At 45.0% G+C, this 15553-nt stretch overlaps 1 protein-coding gene across 3 annotated transcripts in view; it reads right to left on the bottom strand.

The window, feature by feature from the left end:
• The window catches only part of THADA (THADA armadillo repeat containing), a 318133-nt gene that overhangs the window by 42658 nt on the left and 259922 nt on the right, over window positions 1-15553 (bottom strand). For all 3 annotated transcript variants that reach the window (XM_059943471.1, XM_059943473.1, XM_059943474.1), the window contains 5 exons: window positions 14880-15259; window positions 14209-14327; window positions 13727-13799; window positions 9448-9601; window positions 5735-5866 (listed from right to left, as the gene is read on the bottom strand). In XM_059943471.1, coding sequence (XP_059799454.1) covers window positions 5735-5866; window positions 9448-9601; window positions 13727-13799; window positions 14209-14327; window positions 14880-15259 — 858 coding nt within the window. The remainder of the gene's footprint in view (window positions 1-5734; window positions 5867-9447; window positions 9602-13726; window positions 13800-14208; window positions 14328-14879; window positions 15260-15553) is intronic.

Below are 15553 nucleotides of genomic sequence, written 5' to 3'. Positions count from 1 at the left end.
TCCTTCTTGAACCTAAACACTGACAGTGATTTGAGGTCTGGGCCCCCCTTAAAATTCCTTGTTAACTGGCTTCTCTTTCTTATCCTGCAACAACTAAAGTGACTGTTGGGTATTAGAAACTTTCTTTGAATCTCATAAACGGAAACGGGGAAAGGGAGGAGGCCTCCTGAATCAGGCGGCAAATGCTGGATGAAGCTGGAAGAGGAGGGAGGGAGGGAGATCCCGAGCTGGAGAGGGTGCGGTGCCAGAGGAAGGGGCTTCAGAACGCTAACAGCCCCCTGCCTGCCAGCAGCCCCTCCCACCCATCTCCTCCTGCTCAGAGAGCCCCCAGCTCCGAAAGGTGAGCACGCAGGGTTCCGCCCAAGGGCCTCCAGATTGAGCCATCTCTGCGGGACCCCTCATGTCAGAGCCTTCCATCCTCTTACTCTGGAGTCCTCAAGTCTGACACTAGCCTATCGAGTTAGACCCAACAGAGACCCTGTAACAGAGACAAAGGGTTCTACATAAAAGAGAGGCTATGCAGATGCCAACTATTATATATAGGATGGATAAACAACAAGGTCCTACTGTACAGCACAGGGAACGATATTCAGTATCCTGTGATAAACCATAATGGAAAAGAATATATGTATGTATTACTCGATAATCATTTTGCTGTGCAGCAGAAATTAGCACATTATAAATCAACTATACTTGAATACAATTAAAAAAAAAAAAGGCTACAGAATAACCCCAAATTGCTGAATTCTGTCCATCTTCTAGACCTTTGGGTGGGTTGCTTTTTTTAAAGGTGCTTTTTCATCCTCTCCTCCTCCTAAACAGGCTGTTAAAATTCGTACCTTCACAGGGGCCTCTCCTGTTGCTTCCACCCAGAACTCTGTCTGCCTCACTGGAGAATCACACAAAGCTAGTGATTTAAATTTAAATAGTGTCCAGGTTGGTTTTTTCCCTCACACGGAAGCCCTTGTTCAAATGAGCTCTGATGTGAAATCCTGATATATGAGTCTATAAGACAGATGTGAGCGAGCTGCTCAGGCAGAAGTGGGAGAGCCCGGGGAAGTGGGAGCGGCCGAGCTACGGCCTTGAGTGTCTCCTGCTCTTGAAATGAGAGCTCTTTCCAGAGCATTTCAAGGCTTGAAGTCAAGTCACAGCAGGGGCAGGAGAGAGGTGGAGCCCCACCTGGAGTCCTGCCCGTACACCGTCTCTTCCTGGCTGTGAACTTCAATCCCCTCCTCTTGAGCCCTAGATGTGCCATTTCTTCTGTCCCTCTTAGCGTGCTGTGACTGGCACAGAGGGGAGGGCAGGGGCAGGGAGGGTCCTGCTGCTGGGGCTTCCTCCCATCTAAAGCTGAAGGGGCCTCAGGGGTGCTCAGAGGGTTGTTAATAGCCTATGAGTTCCACCTCCCAGGTGACCATGTTGGGTGGCGCACATGCAGGACAGCAGAAGAACTCGGCAGGCAAGAAGGTGAACAACAAATCCATCCTCACAAGGGCGATCTAAACACTGAGTTATTTCCTCTGGACCTTCCAGGATCATTAACTAATTCACATCACAAATCTCCACCTAAGGCCAGCCGTGTGCACAGCGACTGGTTTCATGCTTGCCCCTTCCATGGTTTCTAGCCAGAGCTACCAGCACCAGCAGCTGCCCTGTGACGGCTTGCCGGGGGCTCCCAGGGGCACTGCGCCGTGTGCTGGAGAGGGCAGGACAGAGCCGGACAGCGCACTCTGTTCCTCCAGCAGATAAAGCTCCCCCTTTGCCCTCTCAGTTTCCATTGCTGAGCTCTCCAAGGCCTAAGGAATATTCTGTCCCAGATCACAGTGACTTGTGGCCTCTAAGTGCCTTTCCCAATTCCAGGAAGTTTCACTTCCTGGAACACGATAGCCCAACTGCTATGTCAGTGCCAGAGGCAGGTCGAGGTGTTTCCCCTAGATACCTCACAGGTTTGAAACCTTGAGGTCATCTCTGCTTTCCCTTCTCTCCCACCGCCTACAAGCACAGCCCCCAAATCCTCTTGAGTCTACCCCATGCTCTCTCCACCCCATCACCACTGATGGCGCCTCATGAGGACTCTTGCTACCAGCTCCCAGTTGATCTCCTGACTCACCCCCACTGGCTCACCCCCAGCCCTGATCCATCTCATGCACGGCTGCCAGAAAGAGCTCCTCAAACCCACGTTCCTGGCAACATTACTCCTCTGTCTGAAACCCTCTCCAGCCTCCCTTCACCTATAAGAGGAGGTCCTTGGCTTGGCATTCAAAGCCATCCCAAATGTGGCCACTCCCGCCTTTCTAGCTTTGCCTCCTGCTCCACTCCCCTGGCCTCAGCCTATGTTCTGGCCACACAAGTCCACTTGCTGCTCCCCAATCAGCTCCCAAGTTGCCCCCAACTCCAGGTTTGGCTCCGGCTTTTCCTTCCGTGTTGAAATGCTCTCATTTGTGTGCCACTTATCCCTTCCTTTGGGCCAGCTCCACTCTCAGGAACCTCCCTAGACCCCACAATCAAAATGCACCTCCATCTTCTCCACGTCCCCAGCAGGCTGTCAGTATGAGCACAAAGCTCCTTCTTCCCCGTCCAGCCCTCATTTAAGGATGAGACCTCAGAGGCAAGGACTCCTCATGATTTCTTTCTTTCTTAGGAGGAGAAGTAAGAATTAATTTAACAATATTTAGTCTTCTCAAAGAAGACATTAAGGGCTTCCCTGGTGGTGAAGTGGTTGGGAATCTGCCTGCTAATGCAGGGGACACGGGTTCGCGCCCTGGTCTGGGAAGATCCCACATGCCGTGGAGCAGCTAGGCCCGTGAGCCACAACTACTGAGCCTGCGCATCTGGAGCCTGTGCTCCGCAACAAGAGAGGCCACAATAGTAAGAGGCCCGCGCACCACGATGAAGAGTGGCCCCCGCTTGCTGCAACTACAGAAAGTCCTAGCACAGAAACGAAGACCCAACACAGCAATCAATCAATCAATAAATCTTTAAAAAAAAAAAAAAAGAAGACATTAAATATTAACATAATTTAATATTATTATTTTACTGTGGCACTTTTTAAACCACTGAATTGAGGACAAAATTAATGAAATGACATGTATTTTCAAGGTATTCAAGACTCAGTAGTAATAATGGACTTTGGAACACCAAAGAGCAAACCATTAGCAGGGTATGCTACAAAACGCCTGTGTGCTGAAGGAATGTGAAAACTTAATCAGCTGCTTGGTATCCTTGAGGGATGTCAAAACAAGACAATATTGTTCTAATGAATCAGCTGGCTAAACTTCTGACTAAAGTGAAAAATCAGGGGGTGATACTCAATCCTCAGTTACTTTTCAGTCTAAAGCAGAAAGATGTGCATTTTTTGCCTAAGAAAATCACGCTGCATTACAGAGATTCTGTTTAAGCACTGCTATCAGGCAGAACAGAGAACACACGGGGACATGCTGAATGAGTGTCCTCACACAGCGACGTCATGCTGCTGAGATCTCTGAATGGGAGGTATCCGGCTTGGGTTTGATTTTCTGGATGCAAAAATTCACTCAAAATGAGTTTAAAAAAAAAAAAGGTGGGGGGCGGGCAGGATGTTTTCATATAATTTAGGAGAAAGGAGTCACCCTGGGGGGGTGGAATAGTTGATAAACCAGCCAGATGGTCTATCAATATATACTGTGTTACGTCTTTTCTAGTTGTGGACTTGGGATTTTTAAAAAACATTTTATTTTGAAATAATTTTAAACATGGAAAAGATGCAAGTACAGCAACTACCTATCTGTGTTTACTATTTATATCCACACATAGTGTTATTTTTTTCTGAACCATCTGAGAGTAAGTCACAGGCGTTGTGTCCTTTTCCACCTTAATATTTCAGTTGTGTATTTCCTAAGAATAAAAATATTCTCTTACAAAACCATAGTATGGTTATCAAATTCATGAAATTTAATATTGATTTTAATCTACAGACAATATTTCAATATTGTCAGCTATTCTAATAATTTCCTGTATGGCTTTTCACCCCTCCAGTACAGGATCTGGTCCAGGGTAACATACTACGTTTAGCTGTTACAGAATTCTTGTCTTTTCACACCTCAGATTCTCTTTTATGGACCAAGATAGGAAATACAAAGATAGACAAGTAGGCTTTTACGTTACTTACTCCCTCAGAGGCTTTCACACATGGAATTTCACACGCAAAAGGCACTCAAAATATAATTACTGATTTCTATTTCTTGAGAAAAAATTCAAACCTGAAGGAGGGAGAACACGGTAATATAGTTTTACTATAAATGAACTTGGAAAAATTCTGAAAGAAATAAAAGTAGCAGGGCAAAAACTCTAAAGATTAGGAGGGAAGAAGTCCACTTATGAATTCCACCATGAAATGATCTTTCCCATCTTTGGTGAGAGGGTCCTATAGAAGTCTAGTGAGTGTTACGTTCCACCAGATGCTTACTGAGCACTTGCTCGGTGCTCCGTGTGTCCTTCTAAGGAAAATGCACAATTGGAAAAAGGAATGAATCATTAATGGCAGAATTTTAGGTATGAGGACAGGGATGGGGAGAAGGCTGCTAGTACAGCACTCGCAGCACCGATGTGAATGTTTTCCCACTGAGAGGACAAGCTGATCCTGGCTAAATGTGCCCTGGAGTAGTATCACTGGGAGATTATTAAGACACCAGCTCCTTCCGTACATGTAGAGAAAAGCGCCCAGACCATTACAACGGAGGACTCAGGTAGGGGGATGTTCGCACATTGCAGGAGAAGCTTCCAGGGACCACAACCCTACCCATGGGAATGAGGGGCCCGAATCAGTTACCGACACTGTATGGCTATTTCCCCTCCCATTCTGCTGTCCATTAAGGTAAACTTCTTTGCTCAGCCTGTGACTACCTGTCTCAAAATGGTGTTCTTACTTCTCTTTGGGATGGCTGACCCAGAGATCTTTCCTGACACCTAGCCCCAAGTGCATGGAATCCAAGTCCACCAGAGTGGCCACCCTCCCAGACGGCCATTCGCCCAGAGGTGTGACCTGGCTTCTACTCCACCTAGCCCCATCCCTTCCACCCAGCAGCCCGTTTTCCATCTGCAGCCTGGAGTTCCCTTTTGCTTCCACAGCATTTGCCATTGCATACAGGTAACTAGGGCCCAGGGCTCTAACAGCTCATACTATGAACTGAGTGGCTATGAGCTCAGAACTACCCATCTAGGCTGCTCCTCTTTCCACTCCCCTCCTGCCCCCTGGGTTAACGTCACCACCAAATGAGGAGCCAAGGCACAAAGAGGAGCAACTTGACTTACACTCATCTGTTTCTTTTACGTGTAGAAATGCACAGAGGAGCAAAATCATGGATCTAGATCTCTGGATTATGTAACCACACAGAAAATCCAGACTTGGCCTTATTTAAAAAGGATGTCAATGTAACTAACAAAAGGCACTGTTTACTACATTTCTACCTCTGAAAGCAATTTTTCTCTATGATGTCCTAGAGCAGGGGTCAGCGAACTGTGGTTAGCAGATCAAATCTGGGAAGCCACCTGTTTTTGTAAATAAAGCTTTATTGGAACACAGTCACGTACACTTGTTTTCCTATTGTTTATGGCTACTTTCCCACTAAAATGGCAGAGTTGAGACAGAGACTGAATGGCCAACAAAGCCTAAAATATTCACTCTCTGGCCCTTTACAGAAAGTGCGCCAACCCCTGTCCAAGAGCAATGAGGCATCGAAGAAAGATAAGAATGAGGTACCTGTTGACTGGCAAGTGTTTTCCTGTGACATGGCAGTCATCACGGTTTCTGTGGCTGCATCTCGGATTACTTGCTCCTCACTCTGCAGGAGGGTGAGGACACATTTCCAGAGAGCAAGCGTATCTTGCAGTCCTAAGAAGGCCAAAAAGGATTCAAATTACCTAGGATGCAACTTATAAGCAGGTACAAATACTGCTTCAAATCCAGTATTGAATGAGCAAGTTACTCCTTTTTTGTGGGTACTGCAAGGAAGGGAGACTTGAGAGTCAGATAAATGCCAGAAGAGAGAGGACCCTAAGGGGACAGGTCTGAAAATGCCCTTTTGAATAGGAAACACTTCTGGAGGCAACCAGCCCCAGGCAAGGCTCCCTAGAAGGTACGGCCGTGGCTGGTTAAGGCCCAGCTGTCAACGGGCCTTAGTCAGTGACTCACGCTTCTCAGAATGAAACTTTATGCATCAAGAGTGCTTTGGGGAAACTAGCCCAGTGTTAATTTGAGTGACTGTTTCAGCTTATAAATTCTGAAAGCAAAGTTTCAATCAAGATTATGCTTTGGGGGGCAAGAACTGAAAAAAAGCAAAGAACCATGATAAAGGCACCAGCCTGTGCCACGTCTACGCGGGGCCCACGACCTGACCGCCACTGCCCCTGGACAGGGACCCTATCAAGTCCCTGTGCATCGTGCTGCTGGGGACCAGAGACCAGGAACAGACAGTGTCTGCCCCTGAGCAACCAAAAGGGACATCAAGTGGAGAACACAAGGTAAGGAGAAGGCAGGGCTGGAAACACGTGGCTGTGACTCACCACAGGGAAAGGTCCCAGGGGACTGGTGTAACGGGAGGCGGACTGCGTGAGGGAGGGGAGAGGGGGCAGGGCCTCAAAGGAGGGACACATACTGTCCAGGTGGGGTGGGTCGCCGCGGAAGACCACCACTCATCATCCCTTGACGTTCAGTGGGGAACCAACCCTGCCCTGAGAGCTCTCTTAGCTCACCCTCTCCCTCATCTGTCCACAGAGAGCCCAATATCAGGGCCACCAATGCTCTAGTCATACTGAAAGCAGCAATGGCTCCCTCTGGGGTTTGCGCTCTCCTGTCTGTTATGAATCTGGCTTTAAATTTTACTCAGTCTTTCAGAATCTATCCATTCTAATTGTTCTCTAGGGTTTCAAATTTCCCTTTCTTAACATTTTCTTATACCGCTAAGGTCCTCAATCTTCCCTCTTTAGTCCATTTCAATTTTTCTTTCTCCTTAAATGACTTCGGTCTGCCCTGGACTTGTCCCCATGCACTTTATGTCCTTTGCCTCTCAGTTCTGTGCCTGTTTTTCATGTTCTTGCAGGCTGCCAGCCACTACCGACCTCCTTCCTCATTGCCTGTGATGCCCTGAGCAGCTCCAGCAATTCATGATGAACCAATGGCTTTTGCCCAGGACTCAGTTTCACTCAGAAATTCCACACTATTCCACACACATTTTCCTGCTACGAACCAGGGTTAGAGCAGCCAAAGTCACCCAGAAAATGTTCTGCAAAATGATATTACCCTCCCTGAGAAGTGTCATCAAAGTTTCTAAACTTCTGCTCTTATTCCTCTGGGTCCAACGATTAAAGCAAAATTGTAGCAGGTCCCCTTTCAGTCCCCCTTTGGGTGTAGAAAAAATGCCTAAAAGTCACTTAGAACAGGGGGTCCCCAACCCCCGGGTCTGGGGCCTGTTAGGAATCGGGCTGCACAGCAGGAGGTGAGCAAGCGAAGCTTCATCAGCCGCTCCCCATCCCCGCCCCACTGCTCGCATTACCACCTCAACCCTCTCCCCACCCCGCCCCCGTCCGTGGAAAAACTGTCTTCCACGAAACCAGTCCCTGGTGCCAAAAAGGTTGGGGACCGCTGACTTAGAAGAAAGATTTATGAAGATACCAAAGACAACTGTTTCTCAGAGAGATCCAGAGACATGAGACACTTGATTGGTCTGAACTCCAATAACACTTAAAATTTGAATCTCACCATCTGAAAACGCAGTTCTTTTCTTTATTCTGTAAACCTTTTCTCCACAACTACACTGAAAGCTCCCTGGATGCAGGGACCATGATTTATTCTCCAGGGCTGGGCATGGAAGAGGAGAACAAAAACAGAATTCCCGTAATGGATGGAAGAGAATCCCAGCATGGTTAATACGGGGGTAAGATGGCAGGAGAGGGCAGGGTCAGGACTCAGACGTGGCTTTGGGTCCTGAGTTTTCCTTTTATTAAACCCTATGCTTAAAACAAAACACTACAATTTAAAAAAAAATTTTTAAGTTAAAACAAAAACCCCTATGGTTTTTCAATTCCTTTGGGTTTCCTAAAGCTTGGTTTTCTCAACCACCATTGATACGATGCTCTTTCCTAATTATTACTCTTGAAGGACAGGGGGTGGCAGTGAGGAAAGAGACATGAATGTAAGGAATATGGTTGGAGCTGTACATCTATTTGATTTCAAAATATCTCTACCTTTACTTCCCAAAGATGCCTTAAACTTTTTTATTTTATTTTTTGGCCACGCTGCGCGGCATGCAGGATCTTCCCCGACCAGGGATGGAACCTGCGCCCCCTGCAGTGCAAGCACAGAGTCCTAACCACTGGGCCGCCAGCGAAGTCCAAAGATGCCTTAAACTTACAACTACTTTCAGTGAAAGGAACCAGCAGTCTTCCTAGTCCCTTAAGCCAGAAGCCTGGAAGTCATCCTCGAATGTTCCCTTTATATTAACCTCAACACCAAGTCCTGCTGATTCTACTTCCTAAATGCTTTCGAGGCTGGCCTTTCTTCTTCCTCAAGGCCACACTTCACTCTGTCCCATTTATTTCTCACCAAGGTCACTGCAACAGGCTTCCTGGAAGAGGTGATGGTTAGGCTGAGTCTTGAAAGACAAACAGGAGTCAGTCAAGCAGCAGTTTGTTTAGAGAACTGCTCCCCGCTGATGACGCATGGGGAGTGGTGGCCAGTGAGGAGGGAGAAGCAGGCAGGGCACAGAAGAGGAAGGGCCTTCTGAGCCAGGCTAAAGAGCATTTAGGTTTTATCCTGAAGGCAATGGGCACCCACTCAAAGGCTTTAAGCAGTGGAGGAAAATGATCAGATCTGTATTTCAGAAAGACCACAGAGGCTTTTGGAAGCATAAGGAGAATGGCTTGGGGGACAAGACAGAAGGAAAAGAGGCCAATTAAGAGGCTGTTGGTGGGGCTTCCCTGGTGGCGCAGTGGTTAAGAATCCGCCTGCCAATGCAGGGGACATGGGTTCGAGCCCTGGTCCGGGAAGATCTCACATGCCGCGGAGCAACTAAGCCCGTGTGCCACAACTACTGAGCCCGCGTGCCACAACTACTGAAGCCCGTGAGCCTAGAGCCCTTGCTCTGCAACAAGAGAAGCCACCCAATGAGAAGCCCGCACGCCGCAACTAGAGAAAAGCCTGCGCACAGCAACAAAGACCCAAGGCCACCAAAAATAAAAATAAATAAATAAATTTATATTAAAAAAAAAAGAAGAGGCTGCTGGTGAAAAGTGATTAGAGTAGGAGAGTGAGAGGGTGGGAAGATCTTTGAAAGATGTAAAGGTATGGTGTACGCTGTCATCTTTCATCTTCCCTTCTTTTTTTAACCTAGAGCATCTATTCACGCTTTTAGTGCGTTTGGTACGATGGACACCTCCCCCCCACCCCCCCACCCAACAGCGGCTCAGCGCACTTACCAAGAATGGGATGGGGGTTGGTGAGGAAAAATGGTGCAGTGCTGTTGAGAACTTCAGCAGCGGCCAGCCTGGACTCGGTGGGAAGATGATCTCCGCAAGAAGAGAGGACCAACTGGACCCACTGCTTCAGGTTGGGGGCCACCAAGTCCCTGGTCTAAAAGTACAAAGTGTTCATACAGCAGTTCAGAAGATGCGACATGGGCAGACATGGAATCAGGGATGAGCTACATATGCGTTTCCCAGGCTCCCTTGCATTGGGGAGTAACGTGATTAAGTTCTGACTAATGGGATGCCATTAAAAGTGGTTATCTGTGCAATTTCAGGTCATATGTAAGGAAATACGTGTGACCTTCACTTCTTGGGTTTCTCTGTCCTGCTAGTTGAACAAGGACAAGATGATGGGAGCTGGAGCAACCATCTGGGACCAGAAGATGGAAGCCACGTTAAGGACAGCAGAACAACAAGGTAGAAGGGCCTGGGAGCCCAATAATGTCAAGCTACTATCTGCTTTGGACTGCTTCTCTCTGGTTTAAGCCACTGTATTTTTGAGTTTCTGTCACATTTAAAGCAGCATCCTAACTAACAGTATTGTTTAAACAAAGCCCTATTGTTGTTTCTTTATAGTGACAGCTTTATTGAGATACAATTCACATACCATATAATTTACCCATTTAAATACATAATTCAATGATTTTTAGTATATTCACAGATATGTGTGTACCACCATCACCACAGTCAATTTTAGAACATTTTCATCACCAAAAAGAGAAGCCCTGTATACTTTAGTTGTCACCCCCATCCTGTCAACTCCCCCTCGCCCAGCCCTAAACCGTTAATCTACTTTCTGTCTTTACGGATTTGTCCGTTCTGCACATTTCATATAAACTGAATCATACAGATGGCCAACAGGCACATGAAAAGATGGTCAAAACCACTAATTATTGGAGAAATGCAAATCAAAACTACAATGAGGTATCATTTCATACCAGTAAGAATGGCCGTCATTAAAAAGTCTACAAATAATAAATGCTGGAGCAGGTGTGGAGAAAAGGGAACCCTCCACTACACTGTTGGTGGGAATGTAAATTGGTGCAGCCACTATGGAGAACAGTATGGAGGTTCCTTAAAAAACTAAAAATAGAACTACCATATGATCCTGCAATCCCACTCCTGGGCACATATCCGGAGAAAACTCGAATTCGAAAAGACACATGCTACACCAATGTGCACAGTGGCACTATTTACAATAGCCAAGACATGGAAGCAACCTAAGTATCCATCAACTTTACCCACGGATAAAGAAGATGTGGCATATATACGCAATGGACTATTAGTCAGCCATAAAAAAGAATGAAATAATGCCATTTGCAGCAACATGGACGGACCTAGAGATTATCATACTAAGTGAAGTAAATCAGACAAAGACAAATATCATATGATATCTCTTATATATGGAATCTGAAAAAATAATATAAATGAACTTATCTACAATGCAGAAATAGACTCACAGACATAGAAAACAAACTTACGGTAACCAAAGGGGATGGTGGCTGGGCAAGGGGGCAGATAAATTAGGAGTCTGGGATTAACATATACACACTACTGTATATAAAATAGATAAACAACAAGGACTTACTGTATAGCACAGGGAACTATATTCAGTATCTTGTACTAACCTATAATGGAAAAGAATGTGAAAAAGTATATATATATATATATATATATATATATATATATATATATATATATATATATATATATAACTGAATCAAAATTAATTATACTTTAATAAAAAATGGTTAAAAAATTGAATCATACAGTATGTGGTCTTTTGTGACTGGCTTCTTTCACTCAGCATGTTTTCAGGGCTCATCCATGCTGTAGGATGTATGTATCAGTACGTCATTACTTTTTATGACTGAAAAATATTCCATTATATAGATATACCATATTTTGTTTACCCATTCATGAATCAGTTGATGGACATTTGGGTTGTTTCCATCTTTTAAACTCTGTTTTTTTACTTTTTCTAGAAAGGGGATTATTGTTCCGAATAAATTTTACTTCCCCTATCAATTAAGCCTCTTTAAATGTTCAAAATGAGATTGTTGGCTCCTCTGATCATCTATGAGCATCTACAGAACTAAACTGATCAGTGTCTTAGATGTGAGGAAGCTGCTGACTTGTTAACTTTTCTCTCCCTGAAAAATTTCCAATATTCTTCAACTATCACTTCATTCAAGTACCAAGCAGTGCCTCTGAGATGCACATGACAACTGCTTAAAAACGGCTTTAGATGAGAACGCTGTCTTTTGACAGACTTGTTAGGCTGCCCTGTGACTACTTTCTCAGAACTTGTTCCCCACCCCCGCCCCAGGCTGTAGTTTTTTTTAGCAAATCCTCTCCCTTCCTACAAACTCTCCTCCTATCCTCCCCAAAACACACACATGACTTTTTTTTTTTAGCTTTTTGCATCTCCTAGTGACCCCCTGGCTCTGGCCCCTTGGCCTGCCTCTGAATGACAGACCCAGGGAGGAAACTGTGTATATCTGCTTAGTACTCACCCTCTGGTCTTCTCTCTGTCCAGTCCCAGGCTCTCTGAACTTAACAATCTCCTATGTGAAGTCTTCCTCAGCTCTGCACACACTCCCTCTGGCCTCTGGTTTCCCTCAGCCTCCCTCCTACTAGAGTATCATTTAATATCATGATTTAATGCTCCTTTTCTCTCATTAGACTGCCCTCCAGTCTTCTTCATCCTTGTACCCCCAGTACCTCTCTCAGGGCTGCTGGAGCATAAGGAATAGGAATCCACAATGTTATGGTGCCATGATCACAGTGTGGTGATGTGAAACCAAGATCTTCAGGTAATTTTACTGTGGAATTGACTGCCTTCTACTTACAATAATTCTCTGATGGTGGCATCTTTCTCATATGCCCCTAAGTATGCAAGTATTTGTCCTAAGGCATCATTCCAGGAAGCTGGTTTTTTTTTTTTAAATTGAAGTATGGTTGATTTACTTCAACTATACTTACAGTGGTTTCAGGTGTACAGCAAAGTGATTCAGTTATATATATATATTTTTTTTCAGATTATTTTCCATTATAGGTTATTACAAGATACTGAATATAGTTCCTTGTGCTATATAGTAAATCCTTGCTGCTTATCTATTTTATGTGTAGTAGTTTGTATCTGTTAATCCCATACTCCTAATTTATCCCTTTCCCACCCTCCTTTTCCCCTTTGGTAGCCATAAGTTTGTTTTCTATGTCTGTGAGTCTGTTTCTGTTTTGTATATAGGTTCATTTGTATTATTTTTTAGATTCTACATATAAGTGATATCATATGATATTTGTCTTTGTCTGACTTAACTTCACTTAGCATGATATTCTCTAGGTTCATCCATGTTGCTGCAAATGGCATTATTTCATTCTTTTTTATGGCCGAGTAATATTCCATTGTATGTATATATCACATCTCCTTAAGCCAACTGTCTGTTTATAGGCACTTGGGTTGTTTTCATGTCTTGGCTATTGTAAATAGTGTTGCTATGAACACTGGGGTGCATGTATCTTTTCAAATCAGAGTTTTCATCTTTTCTGGATATATGCCCAGGAGTGGGATTGCTGGATCATATGGTAGCTCTATTTTCAGTTTTTTAAGGAACCTCCATACTGTTTTCCACAGTGGCTGCACCAATTTACATTCCCACCAACAGTGTAGAAGGGTTCCCTTTTCTTCCCCAGGAAGCTGTTTTGATTACTTTAGGTCCACCCCACCCCCAAAGACATGTCCTAAGACAGGTGGGACACATCTGGGCCTCCATGCAAAGCCAGCTGGACCATGTTTGGGGGGGATATTTAAGCCTTAGCGATATATTTTCATATATAGTTGACTAGGATGCAATCCTAGTGACTTGCAATCCTTGGAACTGACTTGCTCATTCCCTCATTAGATAAAGAGTCTAGTGAGAAAAACAGGAAAAAACAAGGAGTTTGCGCATAAATGCACGTATGTCCTGGAGGGAGGAGGTGGTGTTACCCTCATGGACTCAAATCAAATGTGCCCAGAACAAGAGAAAAGAAATGCCAAACACGGTGCTCAGAAAATTCTCCCCAAGTTATACCCAAAGTGAAAAACGAACACGAATGATATTTTTGTAGAAGCTACACACATATGCCACAGAGATTCTGCCTGTGGGACAGTTCACTTTTACTGACACCTTCCAGGGAAATCAGAGGACAGAAATCTAGACCCCAAAACAGGGGAAATCAGCCTCACCTCCTCACACGTCCTCATGTGGTGGGCAATCACTTTGGAGGCGAGTCTCAGAGCTTCACTTTGAATATCAGACCTAGAAAAGTCAGCCAGAAAACACACAAAACATATAATCACCCTGAAACTAATATAATATTGTAAGTCAATTATACTTCAATAAATAAATATGAAAATACATAAATAAATAAAATCAAACATTTTATATACATATGGTTTTTACAGATAGTCTGTAATCCATGTGGCTGTGAATACTACTGGAAATCTCTACCTTGTGGCTATACAGATGCCTCCGGAAGCAATTACCTTTTGGTAACTAATGGGAAACTGACATCATTCTATTGCTTGGGCTTAGAACACAGGCTGAGACTTAGAAAGAAATACAGGACCTGAGTCCTTAGGCCAGGACTATGCTCAAGTTCATTACATGACTGACTGATGGGACCATGTGTTGTACCAAGTTTGCACAGGGAGCACTGGAGGCAAACCTTTCATTGGAAGCAATATCCATTGTCCAGATCAAGAACTCCTTTGGGGTTAGATGGACACAGCGCTCTGTCTGAGGAAGCCACTCACTGGGGTCCATGCAATGGAGAATTTTCAGTATCTGTGTGAGCCAGATCCATGGAAAACAAACAAACAAACAAACACACACACACACCTCAGAAAAGTCTCCAGAATCTAAATAATAATCATTTGTACCAATAAGGGACTCTATCTTTCAAAAAGTGCCCACTGACTTCCTTTTTCCCCCCTTAATAGCTTTGCGAGACCAAGATAGTCTAGAGCAGTGGCATACTGGGATCAGAGGGTAGATGCCATATTCCTAGGTCAGTGCCCTTTCCTTTTGATCATGATTTCCAGGTGACCATCTGCCCCCAAAGAGCCACGTCAGCAAAGACTGCTTACTCTCTCGATCTCTATCTTTGGTTAATCTCTGTCATCAATACCATTATCATTAAACACTTTTCTTAGCACTCTTTTATGCATGAAGCCATGCCAAGCATCGTGCGAGAGAGTCCTTGCCCTTTGGATGCTGAATCTCCTTCCAATCCTGGAGATGCCAAAACTGATCCTGCCTCCTGACCTTATCACTCCAGTGGGCTTGCCAAAGACTGCGGGGAGTGGAAAGGGATGGTCAGTACACCAGAGACTTCACCTTGCAGAGGCATTCTGGGTGATTTTCCTTCATAGCCAACATCAAGAATGTCCCTCCCGTATTCCATAGCAAGGGCGGCAGTCCCTTCTCTCCTAGTCCCGAGGCTGCTGCTGAGAACCTTTCCAACAGGGCTTCCAGCGTCAGCAGGCGCACTTCAGGGAAGGAAGACTCTAACAGCTGAGAGAAGGAGATGGGAACGTCCCTTGCCTGCTCTCCAGCCTGGGCTGCTACTGCCCACACTGCAGCGATGGCCAGTTTGGTGAGGCTCTGGAGGTACTGGGGCAGGCCTGGCACCGTGAAGGTATAGGGGAATCCGGTTATCAACTCTGATCCCAAGATGATCCTTCTGACTTCCTCCCAGAAGCCAAGATGCTCCAGAACTAAAAAACAAAAAAGCAAAGGAAAAGAGGCAATCACTTTATTCAAAGTTCCACAAAAGGACATAGGTGAACACACACGACTCTGGATACCCTGGGTGGGACAACCAGACGTCATTCCTGAGTAGATTTCACACTAACCATGTAATAAGTGACTAGGCCATTAAGATTCAGATTTCTGGCCCAGAAGCACTTTCTATTTAGGTAATTCATGATTTTCCCCCTAGAGTGTCAGAAGGCATTCCTATCAGAAAGTGTGCTCCTGGCACCCCTCCCTAATAGTCAATAAATATAAAC

This window comes from Balaenoptera ricei, chromosome 13 (assembly GCF_028023285.1).
Source record: "Balaenoptera ricei isolate mBalRic1 chromosome 13, mBalRic1.hap2, whole genome shotgun sequence".
In the NCBI taxonomy this organism is placed as follows: domain Eukaryota; kingdom Metazoa; phylum Chordata; class Mammalia; order Artiodactyla; family Balaenopteridae; genus Balaenoptera; species Balaenoptera ricei.
This window is presented reverse-complemented; position numbering and strand designations above follow the sequence as displayed.